The 25,004-nt window shown below is 43.0% G+C and overlaps 1 protein-coding gene across 3 annotated transcripts in view; it reads right to left on the bottom strand.

Moving 5' to 3' along the window:
• The window catches only part of ZNF423 (zinc finger protein 423), a 451,119-nt gene that overhangs the window by 234,396 nt on the left and 191,719 nt on the right, over positions 1-25,004 (bottom strand). For all 3 annotated transcript variants that reach the window (XM_030204361.1, XM_030204360.1, XM_030204359.1), the window contains exon 3: positions 15,587-15,671. In XM_030204361.1, coding sequence (XP_030060221.1) covers positions 15,587-15,671 — 85 coding nt within the window. The remainder of the gene's footprint in view (positions 1-15,586; positions 15,672-25,004) is intronic.

Below are 25,004 nucleotides of genomic sequence, written 5' to 3'. Positions count from 1 at the left end.
TTCTGAAGTCTGGTACTGCTATCCAAATCCATGGAGGTGTATTAAGCAGCTGAGATGGTGTGCCTTCCCAGCAGAGTGATGAGGTCCTAAGAGAAAGAAGAAAGTCTACAACTTGGTTACAGGCCCATAATATAATCCTCTTTTGGCTCTCTATTCTGTCTCCTTTCTTCTGTAGGGACACTCACGGATAGCCACATTATGTGAGATTTGAAGGATGAAAACAAATGAAAAGATGAAGATTAGAGTTAAAATTATATTTGCTAGTCAAGATGGGCAGTTTCATATTCAGTAGCAGTCAAACCACCTGACATACAAAATTCCCTGAAGCCCTGAGGCACAGTGTGGCAAGCTGAAATTAGCTTAAATCAAAAATGTCATGGTATTGACTTCCTTATTTATTTTACTGTATTTGATATTCTGCCTTTACTTCTGCGGCCTAAGACATATTCCAGAAGAAAATATTTTCATATATATAAAGATATAACAAAGAAATGTAACAGATACTTCCTAATTAACAAACAGGTATATGCATCACTATACAGGTACATATAAGAGAGGTTGCCCCTAGTTTATAGAGCATAGCCAGGTATTAATTTGTTTCTTGAATGAGAAGTGCTGGTTCTCTCAGGGGCAATTTCTCCAAATGGGTTAGTTCTCCATAAGAGTCTGTGACATCATTCTAAAAAAAATTTACTTTAAAAAAATGCCTTTTACAAAGTGAACAGAGTTTCAAAACGCTTGTATATCTATTACCTTGGTATCATTGCTAAGGTAATACCAACCCCCTTGATCTTTAAGATCTTCAAACCAAAGTTTGTTAAATGTGCCTTCTTTGAAACATGCTAGATTGTGTGACACTAGAGCAAGAATATTCTCGGTAATACACCAACATTATGGAATATATTACCCCTTGCCTCTGAGATCTATGTCCAAAACATTATAATTTTAAAAACATACTTATGTCAATTGGCTTATAATGAATGAAACAGAGATATAATATACTGAGGAAAGGACTGCTGATATTATGCTGTTAAAAAATGTGTGTCCATTATATTGATGAGAATTAATAGTTTAACAACTGCTACATGTTACCGTTTTTACTCTGTTTTATTATTTTTTTGATGGATTTTAGAAATTTATGTTGTTTTTAGTTGCAGTATTAACATTACATTCTACATTTAACCCGCCTTGATCATTGGAAGATGCAGGCTAAGTCATTTTAATAATAATAATATAAAATAAATAAGGGGTCCTTTTACTAAACTGTAATAAAAAGTGGCCTTAATGCTTCTGAGTGCTAAGGCCATTTTACCACTGCTGGAAAATGGACGATTTTACAATTTTGTTTGAATTAATGGCCATGCACTAATTTTGCCATTAGTATGCAGCCATTACGAAAGTTAGCGCATGAGCACTTACCAGCACCTATTGTGTAGGTAGTAAGGGTGGATGCAGTGCATGCAAATCTCTCTCATGAATATTTATTGTGGATATCCCAAAAACCTGACTAGCTGGGGTTAAACCTTCTATCATGCTGCGGCATTCTGAATCAACTGGAATTGATGCAAGACCTTTGTAATCACACCAATGTAGAGTGCATTACAGTAATCCAGTGTTTTTATGAGGTGATTGGTATACCATGAGCAGCCGGTTTGGATTATTTTCTTCTAGCTGTATTAAAAAGTGTTCTGAACATCTCCCAGTTAAAATAAGGAGGGAAGATTTACAAAAATGGAGTAGAATCACTAGAAAGTTTATTTGGGGAGGGAAAAAAAAGCAAGAAAGAAGTTGGAATTGTTGCAGGTTCCCAGGGAAGGAGAAAGAATGGGCCTTTCTGATCTTAGAACAGTGATGGCGAACCTATGGCACGCGTGCCAGAGAGGGCACGCAGAGTCCTCTCTGTTGGCACGCGCGCCGTCGCCTCAGCCAGAGTCGTACTGCCACTATGAACTGCTGGTGCGATCGCGCTAGCAGTTCTAAGTTGTGTCAGAGCGGAGGAGAGACCCACCGGAAGTTCGTTCCCTCCTGCCTTCGAGTTCCAGGCCCCCTCCCTCCGAATTTTAAAAGTAATCTATTTTACCTCGTCGGGATTAGGGCAGCAGCATGCAGGCTCGGCTCGGTGCTTAGTTCTGTTTTCCCTTCTCTCTCTCTCAGCTCTGGTCCCGCCCTAGCAGAAACAGGAAATGAGGGCGGGACCAGAGCTGAGAGAGAGAAGGGAAAACTGAAAACTGAACTAAGCACCGAGCCGAGCCTGCATGCTTTTTACCGTTGCCGCAGCCCTAACCCCGACGAGGTAAGATAGATGACTTTTAAAATTTGGAGGGAGGGGGCCTGGAACTCGAAGGGAGGGAGGGTGGACCCTGGAACTGGGTTAAATTGCCCTGTTGGCACTTTGTGATAAATAATTAGATTTTGGGTTGCTGTTTGGGTACTCAGTCTCTGAAAGGTGCGCCATTACTGTCTTAGAATATATCAAGTGGCATGTTTACTGAGTCAAGGTAGGGTCTGGATAGGTGAAAATAAGCAATTCTTATAATGGCATCTTTGAATAACAGATAGTAAAGCCATACACACTGGAATATGTTTTACATGCAAGCAGCATTTGCCCCTTCATCGTACGAAGAATATGCTCCTGGACGCTGTGAGGTAGGTGTGGCAAATATGCAGGAAAAATGTATACCATGACTGTGTACTGCTCTTTTAGCAGGCGGTGAGGATTCCCCCCCCCCCCCCCCCCCCCACTAAAGGAATGTGGTTTTGAACTTGATGAGAGAAAGGTATTCATACAATTCTGCAAGAACCTGAAGTATTGCAGTTCGAATTATTGCAAGTAAGATGTGGATTAGGGGAGCAGAATAGGTATTGATATCTTCAAATGAAACATTATGTTCAAAAACTTCTAATGCAATACCCAGATACATGGGATAATGGTGTTTTTGATGAGATGTGGCCTCAAGAGGGGTTCACTAAGGGATTGCTAGGAAGGTATTATAAGGAATACATATAAGAAAATAAGAAAAGCTCCCTTCTAACACATGGTTCAAAAATGGGCTAGGAAAATAACAGGTGCATACAGGTAAGGGAAATTTATGGAAAGAGTGATGGGAAGAGATGTGCTAGTAGAGAGTGCACAGAATAGGAAAATATGTTACAAAATGTTGCAGTGATTATATATGCATCCCAGATGGGTCAGTACAATTGTGGAAGGGCATGTCAGGCAAGTTGTCTTAAATGTAATAACTCAGAAGGATCGTATATTAATTGCTGGTAGAATCGCCCTCATATAGACAAGTTTTAGGAGGAATTATGAATGCACGTACAAAACTAGATTAGACTCTGCAAACGACGTCGCTTGTGCCCTTGTGGAATGTGCTTTTACGCTTAGCGGTGAAGACTTCCCCAACAAAAGATATGCCGAGGAAATTATCTCCTTAAGCCACCTAGCAATTGTCGCTTTAGAGGCCATACTGCCCTTTTTCCCTCCTGCAAACAGGATAAAGAGGTGATCTGACTTCCGAAATGAATTAGTTGCCTCCAGGTATGCACACAAGGCTCTCCGAACATCCAGACAACGTAAAGCCCTAAAATCATGAGGATAATCTTCCCACTTGAAAGATGGTAAAACCACCGCTTGGCTAAGATGAAAACGCGTAACCACTTTAGGCAGAAAAGAGGGAACTGTCCGAACCGAAACCCCTGCCTCCGAAAACCTAAGGAAGGGATCTCTGCATGAGAGTGCCTGAACCTCCGATAGCCGCCTAGCGGAAGTCATTGCCACAAGAAAGACTGTCTTCAATGTAAGATCCTTCAAGGAAGACTCTTTGAGGGGTTCAAACGGAGGCCGTTGCAATGCCCGCAGGACCAGGTTCAAATTCCACGCCGGCACTACCAGAACTCGAGGCGGCCTCAACTGACCTACACCTTGCAAAAAATGAACCACATCCGGATGAGAGGCCAAGGAATGCCTCTCCAACCGGTCCCTAAAACAGGCTAACGCCGCCACCTGTACCTTCAGAGTGCTAAGTGACAGCTGTTTGTCCAAACCCTGTTGTAAAAAGGCCAAAATAGAGCCTAGAGAAGCTGACTGCGGAGACAATCCAGCCGACTCACACCAGGAAACAAATGTCCTCCAAACTCTCGCATACGCCGTCGATGTCGATCGCTTACGCGCATGTAACATTGTGGTAATAACGTCCTCCGGATAGCCTTTACGCCTCAGATGCGACCTTTCAATAGCCAGGCCATAAGCCGAAAGTGAGCGGAATCCTGCATGGTCACCGGACCCTGCCAGAGAAGATCCTTCAGATGAGCTAGGTGGACCGGCTCGTTGATTAGAAGACGAATCATATCCGCATACCACGGGCGTCTGGGCCAATCCGGAGCCACCAGAATCACCGGTCCCGGATGCCGAGCTATCCTGCCCACCGTCCGACCTATCATTGGCCACGGAGGAAAGACATAAAGAAGTTCTAGTGGCCACCGCTGAAGAAGAGTATCCACGCCGTCGGAACCGACCTCTCTGGCCCTGCTGAAAAATCTGGCCACCTTGGCGTTGGAGGAGCGAGCCATCAGATCCATCACCGGCTGTCCCCATCGCTCCAAAATCAGACGAAAGGCAGACTGGGACAGAACCCACTCTCCCGCGTCCAAACGATTGCAACTGAGGAAATCGGCCTGAACATTTAAAGTTCCCGCTATATGAGCTGCCGACCTGCTCTCTGCCCATTGACACAGTATTGCCGCCTCCTTTGCTAGAGGAGCGCTTCTCATCTCCCCCTGACGATTGACATACGCCACTGCTGTCGCGTTATCGGAGAGGACTCGTACTGGGCGATGTGCTAGAAACTTCTCGAATGCCACCAGAGCCAACCGGATTGCTCGAAGCTCGAGAAGATTGATCTGCAGCTTGGACTCCTGCACTGACCAGGTCCCCTGCGCTGAGTGACCGAGACAATGAGCTCCCCAACCCGAGAGACTGGCATCCGTCGTTACTACACACCAATCGGGTGTGTCCAGAGGCATTCCCCGAATCAAATTGTCCGACTTGAGCCACCAACGAAGGGCAAAACGAGCTTGCGGAGACCAGGGAAGCCGTATTGAGTAATCCTCGGATAGAGGAGACCACTGACTGAGAAGATGCCATTGCAGCGAGCGCATGTGACTCCGAGCCCAGGGGACCACCTCTATCGTCGCTGCCATTGATCCCAGAAGCTGAACATAATCCCAGGCCCTTGGAATCGGCTTCTGAAGAATGGATGACACCTGGTCCTCCAACTTGAAGCGACGCTGATCAGGTAGAAAAACTCTCCCCTGGGCGGTATCTAATTTCACCCCCAAATAGTCCAAAGTCTGAGCTGGGACGAGATGGCTCTTCCAAAAGTTTATTACCCAACCCAAAGACTGAAGAAGAGCTATGACCTGCTGAGTGGCCTGCACACTCTCCGCGTAAGAAGGGGCTCAGATCAACCAGTCGTCGAGATAAGGATGAACCTGCAAGCTTTTGGATCTTAAATGAGCCGCCACGACTACCATAACTTTGGAGAACGTGCGAGGAGCCGTAGCTAGACCGAATGGCATAGCTCTGAACTGGAAATGCTTTCCCAAGATTGCGAAACGCAGAAATCTTTGATGAGGAGGCCAAATGGGAATATGCAAGTAGGCCTCCTTTAGATCGAGAGCTGTCAGGAACTCTCCGGGTTGCACCGCTGCAATAACTGACCGAAGGGTTTCCATCCTGAAGTGTCGCACAGCGAGGGCTTTGTTTACCGCTTTGAGATCCAACACTGGGCGGAAAGCATCTTCTTTCTTTGGCACCACAAAATAAATCGAGTAACGACCTCGCCCCACCTCATCTGCCGGTACTGAGACTACAGCCCCCAGACGAAGTAGCTCCGCCAAGGTAGCCTTCACCGCTGCCGACTTTATTGGAGATTTGCACGGAGACTCAAGAAAATTGTCTGCGAGAGAGCGCGCAAACTCCAGTTTGTAACCCTCTCGTATAATACTCAGCACCCATTCATCTGTGGTTACCCTGGCCCATTCCTCTCCAAAGTCGGACAGCCGTCCTCCTATCGGTGGAGAGGGCTGGACCAGGGCCCCATCATTGTGGGCCTCTAGCTCCAGACTGACCTCTGGGAGCTGTCTACGGAATTCTACGTTCCTGCCGAAAGGGCTGTTGAAGTTTCTGAGAAAAACGGGACTTCGAAAAGCCTCCAACTTTTCCAGGCCTATATTTCTTAGCTTCCTTAAAACGCGGACGAAAAGTTCTCGCTTGGTTTTTGGATTTATCCTCAGGCAAACAACCCTTGGACTCCCCCAGGTCCTTAACAATCTGTTCCAGTTCTTGACCAAACACCAATCTACCTTTAAATGGCAAGCGCGCCAAGCGGGATTTAGAAGGAAGATCAGCTGCCCAATGTTTTAACCAAATCCAGCGCCTAGCCGATACCGCCAAAGAAACCCCTTTAGCGGAAGCCCTAAGAATATCATACAGGAGATCAGCCAAATAAGCCAAACCCGACTCTAAAAGAGGAAGGTATTCAATTAGGTCATCCGGCGACGCCGCTTTCTGCACCCAAGACAAGCACGCTCTAGCCACATATGACCCAGATACCGAAGCCTGCAAAGTCAAAGCGGCCACCTCAAAAGACGACTTGACCGCCGCCTCGAGCTTCTTTTCTTGTGGGTCCCTAAGAGCCGCCCCACCTTCCACTGGCAAGGCGGTCTTCTTAGTAACTGCCATAATCAGGGAATCCACCACCGGCAGCCTCAAGGAATCCAAATCTTCTTGGCGCAACGGACAAAGCTTGCCCATAGCCCGGGCCACCCTCAAACTAGCTTCAGGGGTTTCCCATTGAGCCTTAATTAGAACTTGCATGGTCTCATGAATATAAAAAGCCCTTGGCGGGGCTCTAGTACCTGACATAATGGACCCACTCACCGCAACTGGGACCGAAGGCTCCGGAGCCAAGAGATTTAAAATTTGAAGCGCTTGCACTATAAGAGCATGCAACTCTTCTCTCCTGAAAAGCCTCGCTGCAGTGGGATCATCCCCCTCAGCTGCGGGTAACTCTCCTTCTTCTAAGGCCTCTGTGCCCGATTCCGCTGACGCTATTTTGGCCTCTACATCCGAGTGAGCCGAATCGTCGGCCATGGACTGCTCAAAGTCCAAACAAGATCTCTTGGCGTGCTGCAGCACCGGCTGTGGCTCTGAACCCACCTGGGTCCCCAAAATGGCCGCCGGTTGCCGATCGCCGCCCATATGCAGCAAAACGCCTCATGCATAAGCAAAACGAACGCCGGAGAGAAACCTGACAACCCCGACTTGTCCAACGCTGCTCCCGCGCTGTTCTCCTGAACCGCATCTTCCACAGCCGCCGTGTTCGCGGTTTCTGGCTTCTCATGCCTGACAGAAAAAATGGCGCTGGCGGAGGCACGCGCCGAGCCAAAACCTGCGCTTCCCGCCAAACTTGCATCGCTTCGGAGCGCCCCATCGGAGCCCAACTCGCGGTCCTGAATCTCAGCCCCGGCCTGATTTAAATTTACCGAGCATGACTCACACACCCCCGACGCTGACCGACGAGCTCCATAGCGCGAACAGCGCTTCACAGACTCAGATGGCACAGACATAGTAAAAATTAAATTTTATTTACAGCACCTTGTTAGCCCTGCTCACGTTCAAGGTAAAGAAGACTGAAATTGCTTCCAGCACTATCACACCCAGTGCTATTTTGCAGGCAATGCTGTTTAGTGAAAGGTATCTCTTTTTTTTTTTTTTTTTTTTTTAAAGAGGCAGGAGACTACCTTTCTGTAGATTTGTCCGGCTGAGAGGGGGAGAAGGGTAGGGACCTGGCACCACCAGGTGTATCCCCCAATGTGCATCCGCACCTCAACCCCACCAAAAGCTCAACACCCCCATGGGAACGGGATAGGAGTCTTGGAATACAGAGCTGCACAGTATGCTCCTTCTACCTGCTTAGATAGAGAGAATACTGAAGTTAGTGAGGCTGCACATGCTCTCTAGAGGGAAACTTCAGTGTTCTCTCTATCTAACCTGCTGGAGGAGGGGCATAACCCACACGTCTCTGGATTGATCTGACAGGACGATATGGAATTAAGATTTATATGTATTTGGACCTATTTTTTGTCTTAACATCTGGACTGAGAAGTGGATTATTGAATGTCCAGTAAATTTGAAGTTTTGGAAGGACAGAAGGATGTGTGGCTAGGATTTGGTTTCAAAGCCTGCTTCTAGATAAACTGTTTGTACTAAGGATAATAAATGACAGGTATCCCTAGGCATAAAAAGGGGAGGGGGAAGAAAATGTAAAAGGATGGCGACATGAACCATGTACATCTTGAGCTGCATTACACATTGTTAACTGGTAACTGTTCATTTCTGAATGAGTTTAATAAAGATAACTTTCCATATATAAAAAGGGTTCTGATTCAATTAGATGGGGAATGGTAATTCTGTGCCTTTTGATTCTGTCTCGAGTCAGGACTGCTTCCTCTCTACCCCCTGTCTCCCTTATCTCGGTTGATGTTGGATGTTGAAAAACTTTTGGGCATAATTTAGGCAATGGTAATCCCCCAGTTTCACTTATTCCTAATATGTTTAGATGATGTTCACAGATGACATCATTGATCATTGGGGATTTCTTAGTAGCTGCTCTGGCATTTACAGGCCCTGTGGTTCCAAAGGGTAATTTGAGAGTGCCAAGGATAGCTTGGGTATAGCAGGGAGGCAATCATTTGAGTATTGTTAGGTATATTATTAATTTCATATACCGCCTACCTCACAAGCAACTCGAGGTGGTTTATATAGGGTTCCATCACTAAGTTATTAAAGAGGTAAGTCACTTAATAGCTGCCATAAACAGAGAGCCATATGATCATAGGTAGGATGGTGCAATTCAGCTTTCAAAAAGCCTTAACAGAAGTACACTTGTTTACAGAAGCGTCAACGTCATAATAACCTGTTTTGTAAAAACATTCAACTTTTAACAATACCTTCACCTGAACCCAAGGATATTCATTCACAGGGAATCTGCCATATTGTATGCACAGGATAAAGTAATAAACTAATTTCCATGATGGTAAGACTATGGGTACATAAGTTTCTAATACACAGTGAATAGAGAGATGAAAACATGCATTAAAAAAAAATTCTAAAACCAAAGAAAAATGCATCCACTTTCTCCTGTCATTTCCTGCCCTGCCCTGCTCCTCCCCCAAACTTAATTATATTATAGAAACATGTGTAATGATCTAACTTCACAGTCTAAAACTAAAGGTTACAGGAACACATCAGTTATGACACACTAGTTAACAGATGTTTGAAGGTTGTGAATTGATTGAGATGCGTGTTAATGACAACTTTACAGAAACATCACACTTGGCTGAAAGCAGGATTACAAACGACAGTGTTCTATCAACTGCTTTCTTGCATGAATAAATATGAAAGTCTCGGGAAAATGTTTAAACAAGTGTAATCACAACCGCACATGAAAAAGGGCTTGAAGGGCTGTAAGGAACAATAACATTGCAAACATGAATGAACGCGATATAAAGCTGTGATCATGGCCAATTATGAATATATCATGCAAAACAAGAATGTTGTCATAGCAGCTATAAAAATGTCAGTGAAAACTGAACAGCTATTATCCAAGCTGTAAAAGGAAAATGCAAAGAAGAAAAAAAACGAAAGAACATGCAGGAGAAATATATTCGAGAAAATGCTATTTCCTTCCTGGGAAATTGGCAAGCAAAATAAATTACTCTATGTTAAACAAGTTAGAATAAGTTTTCTAAAAACACAGAACTTCAAGCAGTAACATTCTATAAGATTGTTCCAAAATATTTGGAAGGTGATACTTTCTCAGGCAACAAATTCTCCAGTTTTCACCAGAAGGCGAAAAACAGAAATGGTGCCTAAATTTGTCCCCCTGTTTTTTCACTTAATATATGGGGCAGGAGTTGCTTCCCCCATCTCAACTCCTGACTTGTTGCTACCCAGGTTCAAAACAGCAGCTCTAAGGGAAACTCCCAGGAAAGACTTTGGGGGCGGGGGAGAGGGGTGTTTAGGCTGTGGTGTTTGACAAGGGATGGACTTTGATCAGGGGGTCCTTAATAGAGGAGATCTGCATCAAGAAGGGGCCTTGATCAAGGAAGGTGGTATTGAGTGCATGCAGAATTGACTTAATACAAGGAAAAAAAAAAAAAGAGAGAACATTGCTCTTTAAACCCGCTGCCCATCATCATCTTACATTCATTATAAAGTATATTTCAAGAATACAACAAAATCTGCCCAATTCAGACTAGGTATTTTTTTTTAAACCTTGTTATTAAAAAGAAAAAAAAAATAAGCTCCCTAATTCTAAAAGTTTGATTTCTTTAAAGGGCAATCTGTAGCTGTACACATTCTGAAACAGAACTATACACCCAGGAAAAGAAAATAAGGGTCAAGGGCCATGGATTTGATATACCATCTTCCTGTGGCAGAACCAAAGCAATGTGTATTCATTATATGAATGCACTTACTCTGTACCTGGGGCAATGAAGAGTTAAGTGACTTGCCCAGGATTAAAAGGAACCACAGTGGAAATCAAACCCAGTTCCCTAGGTTCTGAACCCACTATTTTCACACTGATAAGTGTTGCTCTCAAAGCTTGCTCTAAATCCTTGCTATGCCTATCGATTGGGTCATACACAAGCATATAACAACACAAGAGTTGCCCTATTGGGTCATACCAAGAGTTCATCTACCACAGTATCCTGTCTCTAAGAGTGGCCAGTCCATGTAGAGTCTCAGAAAGTAGCAAGATTCCAGGCTACTTAACTTCCAGGATATGCAGTGACAACCTTAAAAAGGGCTTATAGACTGTTACTCCAGGAATTTGTCCAACCTTTTTTTTTAAACCCAAATACATTAACTGCTTTTACCACCTGTTCTAGCAATGAGTTCCACAGCTTAACTATACATTAAATGAAAAAAATATTTTCTTCTACTTTTTGAAACAGCAAACAGCTGACTCGTGTTTATCATATCTCCCTTCAGCCATCTCTTCTCCAAGCTGAAGAGCCTTAGGTGCTCATTTTCAAAACAGAAAAACATCCAAAAAACAGCGCAAAGAAGGAGATGAGTAAAAACATCTAAATCGCTATTTTATAAACTCATTTTTAAGACATTTTTCTATGCATCTTGTCTAAATCTCAAGGGGATGTATTAGAGGCATGTTTTAAGTGGGACTAGGCCAACTGAGAACAGGGAGAAGCAGTTTGAAAGGAAGAATTACCTAACTGCTACATTTCAATGTATGCAAGTTTTTCCATGAACAAGCAGGATAGCAAGTTCTCACATCATGGCTGATGTTACCAATGGAGTTTTCCAGGAAGCTTCCCCAGCTTAGAATATGCTTCTACTTCTTTCCCTACACCTTTGTCAATATTAGCCTTTGAGAAGCAGTTCGTGTGGAGATTCAATGAGTGGATGGAGCCCTTCTTTACTCATTGTGATGCTACAGATTTGACCACAGATGTTGATGAAGAAGGACATCCAGCTGTTCCTCAAAATTCATGCACGGCCTGAAAGGAAAGCATCTTTGCCAAGGTCTCAAAGGACCTCAGAGTCACTCTGGTGCACTGAGGTCGATCTCCACTGCACTGGGGGAGGAAGCTTGACTGAGACATCAGAGATCCTCAATGTCCTGATGCCCATGCCCAAGGCCTGAATCTAATGTCAGCAGGCTGAGATATAGAGACCCAGACTTCTCCTCTGGAGTATTTTCTAGTCTTACTCTGAGCACTCCTGAGGCTCTGAGCTAGATGTTTTCTCTTTTCAACCAAAGGGAGGTCTGTCAGACAAATTTGTTTAATTTCTTTGACTGGGTGACCAGAGTTGGATCAAGGGAGAGTGCTAGATGTGGTGTATTTAGATTTTAGCAAAGCCTCTGACACAGTTCCACATAGATGACTAATAAATAAACTAAATGCCCTCGGTATTGACCCTCAAGTGATACACTGGGTTAGGCTGGTTGAGTGGAAGGCAAAGAGGGTAGCAGTAAATCGAGCTCACTCTGAGGAAAAGGATGTTACCAGTTGTGTGTTGCAAGGTTTTGTTCTTGGGCTGGTTCTTTTAAAATTTTTGTACGCAATATTGCGTTGTCTGCAGTGGCGTTCCTAGGCTGCCTGACACCCGGGGTGGATCGCCGATGCGCCCCCCCTGGGTGCAGCGCAGCCCCCCCGCCGGCAAAATTACACCCTCCCCCCCCAGGTGCATACTTTAGATATGATGTACAGGAAAAGTTTGCTCACATGCTGTGCCAAGAAGAGAATCTTTATGGAGATAAGGTGCAGTAAGCTGCTACCCTAACCAAGCAGCACAGAGGAACACTTAAAACCCTTTCCAAGCCCACTTCTGACCCTAGAAGGTACCAGAATAGCAGGCAAAGAGATCCTACCAATCTTAAAGGCACAAATATCCTACTCCCTCCATTCTTCCCAATCTATACAGGAATCTCGCTCTCACCCCAAACAACAGTGTCACCAAAAGACCCAATTGGTGCTGTAGCTGAAATGATCTTCTTCACTAGGCAAATAAGTATAAATAAATGAAGGAGGCCACAGTTTATACACATAGAATGCCCAGCTTCAAATATAACTTACATAATCATACTTTTTTAATCTAGCAAGTCCGGTGTCAAACCCTTTTTTTTTGGAGCATCAGATTCGCTCAACTGCCCCTGTTATGGCTAGAATGAGCCAAGCATATCTTGGGGGCAACGACGAAATCCTCATTGATCCTCTTTTTCGTTTTTTTATATATACAAATTTCTTCATCAGTTTCTTAACTCTTAATAATAATAAATAGCTTTCACTTAGCTTTTCAAGATATCATACAGTTATTCTTGCATCCCAGTATATAATATATATGCAACAGAGTCTAATTGTTTTCCATTCCTTTCCTAATAATACCTAACATTCTATTTGCTTTCTTAGCTGCCACCGCACACTGAGCAAAGGGTTTCAATGTATCATCAACGATGACACCTAAATCCCTTTCCTTGTCGATGACTCCTAATGTGGAACCTTGCAACATATAGCTATAGTTTGGGCTTCTCTTTCTCACATGCATCACTTTGCATATGCTCACTTTAAACATCATCTCTCATTTGGATGCCCAGTCTCGTAATTTTTCCACAATCCTCTTGCGATTTAAAAACTTTGAATAACTTTGTCTCATCAGCAAATTTAATTACCTCATGTGAAGAAACAATGTGTTTAAAGCCTGTAAAATGTATTGGATATTTTTCTGAGTTGATTATGTTCTGAAGTGTATTTCTCCTATTTGGCCAGCTGGTGGTGTTTCTTTGCTGTAAAGCTGTTACAGAGAACTGTTCTTTCTTTAGTTTGACAAACAGGAAGCAAGAAGCAAAATATACTTGAAATCATGTTGACTGGGCTCTGATTGGCCCAAGAGCTCATCTCATTTGGACTTTACTGGTTTTGAGTTCAGTCTTAGCCCGGGAGAAAAGAGAGACAGATCACTTTGCTGAGGCTTGGTAAATTATATGTCCTGACCTTCCCAGGTACTGTTTAGACAGCATACAGATGTTTAGTTAGTATTATAATCGATCCATATTTCAGTTACCTGTTATTGTTTTCTATTTGCACTATTTTGTTACATTGTTCAATTTTTTAGACAATAAACAATTTTGTTTGTTGACTCTGCCATCTGGACTGATAAAGAATCCTGGTGGTTTGTGTGTTGGGTCTGTGAGTGCTTTCTACAGGGAGTGTGGCCTCCAGTAACCTAAAAATCAATGGGGAAAATTTGGGAGCGGGAGACTTGCCCAGAGGTGGTTGTGACCCAGTTAGTGGGAGGAGGGTGCTAGTGTACAGCACAAGCGGCAGATGCAGGAGGACCTGAACTGTGCTGGGGATAGACCCTCTAAGTGGCCATGGGGTAACGCCAGGCGGGTGACTAGGTGTTTCATGACACCTCACTAGTTATTCCCATCTCAAGATCATTTATAAAAATGTTAAAAAGCAGTGTCCCAGCACAGAACCCAGGGGAATCCCACTATCTACCATTCTCCATTGAGAACACTGATCATTTAACCTTACTCTCTATTTTCTACCTTTTAACCAAATTTTAATCCACAATAGAACACTACCTCCTTTCCCATGACTCTCCAATTTCCTCTGGAGTCTTTCATGAGGTACTTTGTCAAATGCCTTTTTAAAGTCTAGATATACAATATCAATCTGCTCTCTTTATGCAACTAAACCAGGTTTCACACAGCACTCATTTTCAACATACATTCCACCATGGCAGTACAATAAGGAAACAGGTCACTCTAGTCTTTGCAACATGTACTCCTGCCCCCCAAACTACCACCACTTCCCCTCCATCAAGTCCAATACTACCTTCTTCAACCCAACAATCAAGTCTAATATTACAAATCTTGAGAATAAATTTGCTTTATTTTTAAAAATAATTTTATTAGACAATTTTTATATGATGAATGGCTTGTAAGTTATTAATTCTATGCATAGTATAGAACCATGGAATGAAAAAGATCTGTACAAAAGACACATTGCCTACCTCACTACCATCCTCCATCCCCTCCATTTCTTTCCTTCTTTCTCCCCACTACCCTGAAAAAAATCTATTTTAAAGCCCAATTCAATATAATCAAACAGCTTGTCAGGGACCAGATTTTTCTTTAACAGGCTATTTTATAGACATGTTTTTTAGTATAACTGAGCTGGAACTCTGAAGTTTTTTTTTTTTTAATTTTAATGCTAAATGAATATTTGAAAAGCTGAATTTCCAAAAGTTTGCAATTGTTTGAAAGGGGAAAAAAAAATACGTACACCAGACAAAAGTTTTTCCAGCATCTTATTTTGACAGTGTCGGAGGCATTCAACCACGTTTCACTGGGATAATGTGAACAGGTAAATCTATTCAATGTCATGACATACAAAATTGAAGCATAATTGCTCCTAAGTGGTTGGCAGCTAGCAAGTACTTTCTTATATACAGGCAGAAGGGAATTCATGGTGCAAAATGGAAGGTTTTTATCTTTCAAGTTTGATTTTAGCAGCATTAAAACACTGTAAGGTGGTTCATCACAGAGGACAAAATATCTGCATTAATCATTTGAGATCACCGTATCTGAAAAACACTTTTTAAAAGTTGTATCAGATAATTTGCTTAAAACACAAAATAGAATGTTAAATAGTCCCAAGAAACCTTTTTTTCCTAGACAATAGAAAGAAGCCAGGAATGTGTAATCAGTCCAGAAGAATTTATAGGAAAGGAGTGGAGGAGCTAGTGCAGATCTACAGTACATTTTCGCCTGCACACCGCTCACAGTGATAAAAAAACAATCATCAGTCCTTTTTTCTAGAAGCCTCTATGAAATGTTCTATTTTGTTTCAGTAGAAAGGTGAACTAACACTACCACGTGTGACTTTACCTTGGATAGAAGGGGAAACTCGGTATCGAGTGCCATCCAGCCAGCACATTTTCACAACCATTAAGCCTACTAGAAACAAAAAGGATTAAAAGGATTCTTACCAATCATGTGGTTGGCAACATGAATTTGAATTTCTCTTTCATTCTCAAAGGTCATCTGGCACTTGATGCACTGATAGGTCTTTTTCTGTGTCATCAAACAAAAAGAAGAGATCAGACAATTGTAAGCTATCAAATTGAAAATTTAATTTCCTAATTCCACATTTAGCTTCAGCTGCATCACACCTATCATCTGCAACTGATTTACTATCTGCCCCATAACCATCCAAGCATCAAGGTTGGGTGACTCTGTGGGATGCATACTCCAGCCCTTATGAGAGCTGTGCTTTCAAGGGAATTTCACACCCATCCCAACAATTTTACCTGCTGTCTATATAAGTGTTTTTGTTCCAGGTACTTGAAAATGATCTGTTGTTAGGTTCATGTCATAATCAAATTATTCTTCACACCTGACTCATCATGTCAACAACAAAAAAAAAACGTTTCATATACAGCAAACAGAAAGATCCTGAAGATAAGATTTACTTGCTTTCCAGGGAAAAGAGAAAAGAAAGAGAGAGAAACCTCTTCCCCCCTGTCTCCTACCCCTTTCCTTAGAGAGAGCTAGTACTACAGCAGATGAAATGCTAGAAATGATTAGGTGAAATGGTGGTGTAAACCCTAAAAGGAACACATCTATAGCTGTGAAGTCATCCCATCAGAAGGCTTAGAAGTCCCACAGTAACAAGAAAAATTGTTTCCTTGCACTGTTTGCTGAGCATTTCGTGTGCCGCAATGTCACACTAATGAGGGTTAGCCACGGTGAAGCAGAGACAGTGTGAAGAAGCAATTACATGAGACACTTATTAAAACAGGAGAATGGCCTTTATATTTAGATTGACAGTGATGTGTTATCCAACAGTCTCATATAGCTGACCTGCACGATAGAAAGGAAGTGCAGTACTAAGGATCTGTCAATTTCCTCTTAAAAAGGTAAAATAAAATAAAATAAATTTAAAAAGTTTGGAAAAAGACACAATCTATTGTTCTCTGGCAAAGCTTTTGTTGCAGGTCTATAAAAGTCATACATCCAGTCAGTTTACTTTTTAATTTACCACAAAAAAGCAAATGAAGGAATCTACACATTTTATGCATGTGCAAAACAACTGCCTGTGGGGGGGGGGGGGGGGGGGAACCATGAGAAAAATGAGCTGTGGATGATCAGGGCAATTTACCAAAATATGCAGACAACATACATTACAAACGTGCATTGCTACAGCATGTTTAACATGCTATTCACCAAACAGCATGAAATCTGTAGTGATTACCAGGTTAAAATGGTTTTGCCATGGTTCGTAACGTATATGCGAGACCAGTAGCAGTAATGTTTCTGCATTACTGGCCACAGTAAACATAACCCAGACAAGGGACCACAATCTGCATGATAGCTCATCTCACAGCCCCTCTGCCCTCGCAACCCACCTCCCAAGTGAACGTGCATGTGAATGGCGAGTATGGGGAGGGCGGCAGGGTGTGGGGAGAGGACAGTGTCTGTTGGGTGTGGGGGTGAATACATTAAGAGGTGTTTGGGGATAGAAATGTGGAAGATTTGTGCGTGGGATGGGCAAATTTCTACATGTAAATGAGGTGGTATGGGGGACAGGTGGTGTAAGAGGTGCTGATTCAGAAGTCGGGGGACAGAGGTGGTGCAAAAGGTGCTTTCTTCCACCCTGCCTGTCAACAATCAATTGACTAACTACCTCCCATAGTAAGGCAATGAGAATTGTTGGCAACGTCTGTTCTCTAAAAACTCTAATCCAATGTTTTAAGTTGTTTTTTTTTTCTTTTTAACTCATCTGAGATATCTCCACTGTGATCCAGTGAACCACATTTGGTGACTTGCTGTCCCACCTTTACAGAATCACTTTGCCCGACAGATAGACATGGATCTCTTATGTACCTCTTCTCAACCTTCCATAGGTTGGAAAGCATAATATCTAATTTAGGATTTTCAAGCTACAAAATATTATGCAAAAGGAGTCCATACCTGTCTCTCAGAGGCTAAAATAATTCTGCAAAGTAGAGGTGAAAAAAAACTGGCTCATGGCAGAAAATGAGATGGATGAATTCACAAATCTGAATTATCAGGGGGCAATTCTATAACTTGGCACCAAGATCTAGGGCGCCACATTGGAACACACTTAGTGCCAATTCTATAACAGCACTTAGATGTACCTAAGCTGCTATAGAATACAAGCACATAGTTGCATTATAATGCCAAAATGTAGGCACACCCATTTATGGCTGCTCAATGAAAGTTGGGGTGCCTAAGTGCACCATGCAATGTGCGCAACTGATAGCATTCTGTAGGTTGCAAGTGTTGCTTGGTAACGCACCCATGGCCCATCCATACTCTGCTCACAACTACACCCCTTTGCAAATCCATGCTAAATGGCTATGGTGCATACTTATAGAACTGCATCAAGCACTTATGCACATAAATGCCAATTACTTGCGACTCCGACATGCATTATTCTAGTCTATATATTATGGGTGCACTGGAACTTACATGTAAGTTATCCACAATAATGGGAGTAGTTTTCCAAATTCTCAAATTGTGACTACACAAATTATTTGCAGAAGCAAGAAGTAGGAACGGTAGGCTCTTCTAAAAACCGGAGGAGATGTCTATAAAGAAACAATTCTTTATTGCAAGCGAAGTGACAACGACTCAACACAGCTGTGTTTCGGCGCTAGCTCGCGCCTTCTTTGAGTCCTTCTACTACTACTACTATTTAGCATTTCTATAGCGCTACAAAGCGTACACAGCGCTGCACAAACATAGAAGAAAGTCCCTGCTCAAAGAGCTTACAATCTAGTAGACAAAAAATAAAGCAAACCAATTAATGTGTACAGGAAAGAGGAGAGGAGGGTAGGTGGAAGCGATTGGATACAAGTGGTTATGAGTCAGAAGCAATGTTAAAGAGGTGGGCTTTCAATCTAGATTTAAAGATGGTCAAGGGTGGGACAAGACGTAGGGGCTCAGGAAGTCTATTCCAGGCATAGGGCACAGCAAGACAGAAGGAGCGAAGTCTGGAGTTGGCAGTAGCGGAGAAGGGAACAGATAAGAAGGATTTATCCAGGGAACGGAGTGCACGGGAAGGGGTGTAGGGAAGGACGAGTTTGGAAAGATACTGGGGAGCAGCAGAGTGAGTACATTTATAGGTTATTAGAAGAAGTTTGAACAGGATGCGAAAACGGATAGGGAGCCAGTGAAGCGACTTGAGGAGAGGGGTAGTATGAGTAAAGCGACTCTGGCGGAAGACAAGACAGGCAGCAGAGTCCTATGATGTATAGCTGATTGTGCAAAGTCGATAGATTGTTACAAAAAAACTTTCACATAAGGTATAAACTTCCACTGTCAGAACAGAGAAGAGCACCATAGTGTAGCAATAGCTTCAATGAAACACAGCTGTATTGAGTCGTTGTCACTTCGCTTGCAATAAAGAATTGTTTCTTTATAGACGTCTCCTCCGGTTTTTAGAACAGCCTACCTTTCCTACTTCTTGCTTCTGCAACCTTTTAGGTAGGAACCAGTGTACCTCCACCCCTTTGGGGTGGTTTTCTTTACACAAATTATTTACCATATTTTAGGTTAATTAAATATCTTCAATTTACCGTAGGGGTCCTTTTACTAAGCTGCGGCAAGCACTAACACCTGTTTACAGCAGCAAAAAATATCTTACCGCAGCACACGCTCAGGGGCCCCATAACGGGTCTGGGGGTGGAGACTGGGCATATTCTGTGCTAATCGGCTAGCGCAGCTACGTTGCCGTACACTAACTGATTAGCGCATGCTTACCACGTGAGCCCTTACCACCTACAAAATGGGTGGCTGTAACGGCTCAGGCGCTAATCGTAAAATTAGCACGTGGCCAATTAATAGGGAAAATACAAAACTCAGCCATTTTACCCAAGTGGAAAAATGGCCTTACAGCGCACGAGTGATGCACGCTAAGGTCACTTTTTACCACAGTTTGGTAAAAGGTCCCCTTTGTATTCTAATATAAGTCACTGAAATCTTTAAAAGGCTGCCTTTTCATGGTACCATGTTTCTGAGCATGGTGTTGTACAATTAAAATTAAGAACAAAGAATTTGTCTGAAGAGTTTCACTTCTGCACAGAATTCAGGATTATCCACTGAAGATAAGCAAAAGGTTTTGTAAAGACTAATTCAGGGACCATTTCAGACCATGAAGTGTGCGGTGATGGAATGAGTAGTTGCCTTCTCATTTGTACAGTAAATAGTATGAAGCACTATATTTTGAGAAACAACCGAGAGGAGGGAAGGGGAGATCTTTTCTTCAGAGAGTGAGCTCTCCCAAAAAACTCTATTGTTTCACTATACAAGGCACTTAGGGACCCTTTTACTAAAGCGCGGCAAACCCGTGGTGATCTGGCACTAGTGCCTGCCCCCATCGCACACTATTTCCAGCGCATCAGAATATTTTTGGGGGGGGGGGGGGGGGGAGGGGGTCAGTGCCAGGGGGTTACCCAGCGATAAAGCACTGCCCCGTTACCGCTGGGTTAGCACAGGACCCCTTACCACCTCCTAAATAGGTAGCGGTAAAGGCTTCCCAAGGAAATGGCCGCTCAGCAAGTGGTTAGCTTACCACATGGCCATTTACCTGCCGCAGTAAAAGGAAGCCTTGGCACGGCAGCAAACCTGTGCGCCAAAACCACCGCATGGGTCCTTTTAACACAGCTTAGTAAAAGAACCCCTTAGAAGCTGTGGGATGTTGACAGGTGAGAAAAAGTGAAGCAGCAGATACAGAATGGAACCTTCCAAGTCACTAATTCAACCCCCCCCCCCCCCCCCCCCCACCAAACACACACATACATATACCCAAAACGTTATCCCCAAAGAGAAACCCACACACATACAAACTTTCTCCCACTCAACACAAATGTCAAACTACTCAAACCCAGCATCCACACATATAGAGGTACACACATTTGAGATTCACCAATGTTCCTATGGATCTCCTGTTTAATGAAGTGCAGTAAATGTTTGCACTTACTGCGTGTTAAATGCAAAAAATAAATGTGCAGTAAATGTGAAGGCTGTGCACCAACTGTTGGGGGCATGCCCAGATGCAATTACCGCACAGAAAGGTTTCTTGCCACACATATTTTGCCCCATTTTAGATGGGTTCTAGAAGTAGGAATTTAGATGTGCAGGTCAGTGCGTCTCAAGTTTCACTAAAATTTTAGAACACAATCTACCGGCGTTGAGCCTCTAATGAAATACCAGAGAAACGGATGTTTATGCACCAGGTGTGTGCAACATAAACATCCATTTTAGATAAAGAAACGTATATAATATTGATGAGTTCAAAGCCAGCACATCTTTACAACCTTAGAAACTTAAATGGTTATTATCCCAATGCTGTCATAACACCAGTTTCCATTATCAGTTTGGCTTTTGGAGGGGACATTAACCACTGGGGGATTAAGGTTCTTCCAGTGGAGTGCTCTTTATCAAATCATAAACGTGCTTCATAGCAGGTGTAACTTCCCATGTTGATTTTTTAGGACATAGATGTTTAGTCCCCTTCTGAAATTGGAAATAAAAGTCTATGAACTTGACACACCCTTGCCCTGCCCAATAAACACCCCCTTGCCATTTGCACGCACTTGGGAATGATATTTGTAAAATAAGGACTTAGACTTTATGCACAGTTTATGCACGTTTCAAATTCCAATAGGGATTGTAAAATAAGGACATAAGTGTATTCAGAAAAGATCGTGAAACTACAACTAGAGTTTGCCAGTGCCATTTGGAATTTGACATAAGCAGGAGTGACTGGAAATCACTCCTATCCTGGAACCCCTAGACTCTAGAGATCACAAAAGGTAGGCCTAAGAGGCCTATGGGGGGGGCGAGGGAGAGACATACAGGTCTTTGTCGCCAGGGCTTAGCAGTATATATTAATCTATCTTCAGGGGCTATGAGCAGGGACGCAGAGTATCTTTGAGAAGGCGGGAGAGGGAAAAACTTTAAGAAACCACTTGAGAGCATCAGGGTGCATATTAGCAGCCTGATGCTCCTTAACCCATTAGTGCCCAATGTTCCCATATGGCTTCTTATGGGAACATTGTGCACTAATGGGTTAACAGGAAAAATAATGCCATTTAACAAGTGTTAAGGGGCAAACAACATGTGTTATTGACTTAATGCACTTAATAACTAACCTCCTTGAAAACTCATTTTACTTTAGGAACTTAAAAGTCATTGGGTCTATATTCAGCCTGCAGCGATCAGCATTTTTATTTAAACGCAGTCTGCTGCCGGTCTTTTATACCCAGATATTCAGTACTGGTATCCAGAAACGGCTGGCACTGAATATCCGAGTACAGGTTGAATGGAACTGCTTACCTGGGTACCTGTGATATTTGGACTGGTACCGTTTTCTCTGTCATAATTTTATCTCGGCAATTATCCGGTTAGGGGTCTAAATATCATTGCTGAGGGGTCCTTTTACCAAGCTGTGGGAAAAAGGGCCCTGCGCTAGCAGCAGGGGCCGTTTTTCCCATGCATCAGGGCCATTTTACCGCAGTGGGTATAAGGCCCCCAGACAAAAATGGCCATGTGGTAAGAGAACTCTTACCACGGGCCATGCAGTGGGGAGCTCTTACCGCCACTCATTGAGGTGGTGATAAGGGATCTCACAGTAACCCGGAGGTAAACAGGCAGCTTGCGGCGATGCCCGATTACCACCGGGTTACCGCTGTGGAAGCCATTTCCAGGGGTTTTCTTTTTCCCAAAAAAATGGTGCATGCTCGGGGTGGAACTACTGCCGGCGGCTGCGTTGGGCCGGCAGTAGTCCCAATTTAGCATTCAGTAAGCCTGCGTTGGGCTTACCAACGCTTTGTAAAAAAAAGCCCCGAGTAACTTGGCTCCGCCCAGGCACTACCCGGATAGGGCCAAGGCCAAGGCGGTCTGGCCAGATATTAAGCGGCATTATTTGCCATTTGCCTAGATTTATGTGCCTAATTTATGAAAATCAGTTCTAAGCTCTATTTTTTTTTCCAGAACGAAATCTGTTTCTGTTGTCTCCCACTATTTATGGTCCTAATTTCATGTGCTTAGTGAACTTTTCAGTACAAATTTAAGCATTCAGCCCTGGTAAATTTTCAAAGAGACCAATTTAGGCGCATAACTCTCAAAATCAGAAGCATAAATCCTTTGAATACTGCATTGGGCCCATTAGTTTTAGATTTAACATTGATGAACTATAGCTGTAAGTAGAAATTTATCCTGCAAGCTTCTCCCACTGGAAAGGATCCAGTAGAACTTGAACCCGATTGCCTGAAACTAGCATTTCATTTTCTAGCTGTGAAAGCGAGTCTCACATACAATGCCAGAATTGCATCGAGAAGTTCTTATGATGTCAAACGTCAATCGACAAAATCCCCTAATGAAGTTATGAGGGTTAAATCTATAATTATTGGTTCTCTTCTTCAGAAAAGGAGTCAGAGAAATAGGCTGTGTTTCTGTAAGTGTGAATACAATCACGTTCACTGTATTGTCTGGGGTTTTTTTTTTTCTTTTTAATCAGACTGGGCAGTTTCTTCCTGCTTAATCAGGCCTCCTATTTATTTGGATTTGGTGTCATAAACCTTCTTTCATGAGCATCCAGTGATTTTTTTTCTTCTCTCCTAACTTCTTTTATTCCATATATTACCGAAACAGTTCTCAGCTAAGGGGTTCTTCCAGAAACCTGCAAGTATGTGCCTTAAGTCTGGACATAAGGAAATCACCATTGCATCATGGCTAGGGCTCCCTGCAAGCAGTGGCTGTGAACACCACCTTGACAGCACATCCTGCTGATTCCTTTGACCCTATTTATCTCAGTCCTATCAAAAATTATAGTTCCTTTCCACTTCTCTGAAAGTTGACTGTAAACCGCCCACAAAAGGTACCTCATGAGCAGTATATCAAATGTGATGATTTTAGGAATCAGGAGGAGGAGGGGGGACAAACCAAGCTCTGTCTTTGCACCCCCCCCCCCCCTAGCTGTTGATAACAAAAACTGGTAAGACCATGGCCCTGGTGGCAAACCCCATTCCACTGCCTAAGGAGCTTTGGATCTCAACTTGGAATCAAAGCCGTTCTCTCTGCAGAGCAGTACCGCTAAATCTCTAGGACAGCCCTTATACTTTTATTTATAAATACAAATAAAAATCTCAAAGGGTTGCAGTATTAGCCTACCAACTTCCCCTGCCAGTATTTCATTTACAGTTGCCATAAGATTTCACTAGAGAAATCCTTAAGAAGCACTCAGAGCTGCAAACCTGGACAAGTATCATGTTTTTGAATTTTACTATCACAGTGGAGTTTAGGAGTAAATGTTCACCTGCGTATCCATAATGATTATTCCTGGTTTTGCCTAGCTATTTAAAATGTTAGTGATATCAATAAAGTGGTTGCACCATATACGTTTGCAATTTTACAACATTTTGCTTCAGCAGAGTTGCTTTACTGTGACACTACAGAGACAGCTTCCACTCTCACAAATCTCAGTCATTTGCGTGAAAATCAGTGTATGCTTCCAGATTTCCAGCATTAAACTTCTTTGGATTCTTTGCAAAATTGTAGAGATAGGAATAGACCTCTTGGTCTGCAAGAGACTCCATGATTTATTTTATAGGGGGTTGGATTATGGGGGGGAGGCAGATCTACTATTTACCTAAGCAATTCCAAAGCAGTAAAAAATGACAACTATTTTAAGCCACACTTCATTTAATAACTATCCCAAAATATGGTACATTCAAAGGGAAAGGAACTAAACAAGAACATTTGTAACATATCAGAGTTATTTCACAGTGGTAAGCCAGGTTCACTCCTGCCCCTATGACCTACTGGATCACCAGTGAGCTTAAGGTAGGTCCCAGGGAGAGGCCCAATTTGGGGGGGAGGGAGGCTCTATTGGTGGTGGAGTCCATTGGGGGGGGGGGGAGCTTAGAATGATGGCAGTGTTTGGAGGGGGCCAGTCATGTTGTGGGCGGGGGAGAAGGCAGATGTGAGAGATGCAGACCACCACCTGACAACTACACGGATGCTTTTGTTTGAAATCTTTGGTTTTGATTGTGGCTTTTTCTGAAGTAATTCCTACGTTGGGGAGGGGAGAGGAAAGCCGGGGAGGGAAGAGGAAAGCCTACGCAAAACAGAGGAATTCAATAAGTGGCTTGAGTCTTGGTGTAAAGAAGAAGGTTTTAGATACATAGGAGAATGGGGTAATATGTGGAAAAATAACAGGCTGTACTCTAATGATGGGCTACATCTTTCTGTGATGGGAAAAATGATCCTTGGGGAGAAATTCAGACAGTATGTTTCTAGATATTTAAACTAGAGGGTGGGGGGGTGGGGGACAAAAGGAAACAGGGGATTTCGGAAAGTCACCCCCAGAATAAACAT

The sequence above is a fragment of the Microcaecilia unicolor genome, chromosome 5 (genome assembly GCF_901765095.1).
Source record: "Microcaecilia unicolor chromosome 5, aMicUni1.1, whole genome shotgun sequence".
Taxonomy (NCBI): Eukaryota; Metazoa; Chordata; class Amphibia; order Gymnophiona; family Siphonopidae; genus Microcaecilia; species Microcaecilia unicolor.
The sequence above is the reverse complement of the archived record's forward strand: the minus strand, read 5'-3'. Positions and strand labels throughout refer to the sequence as shown.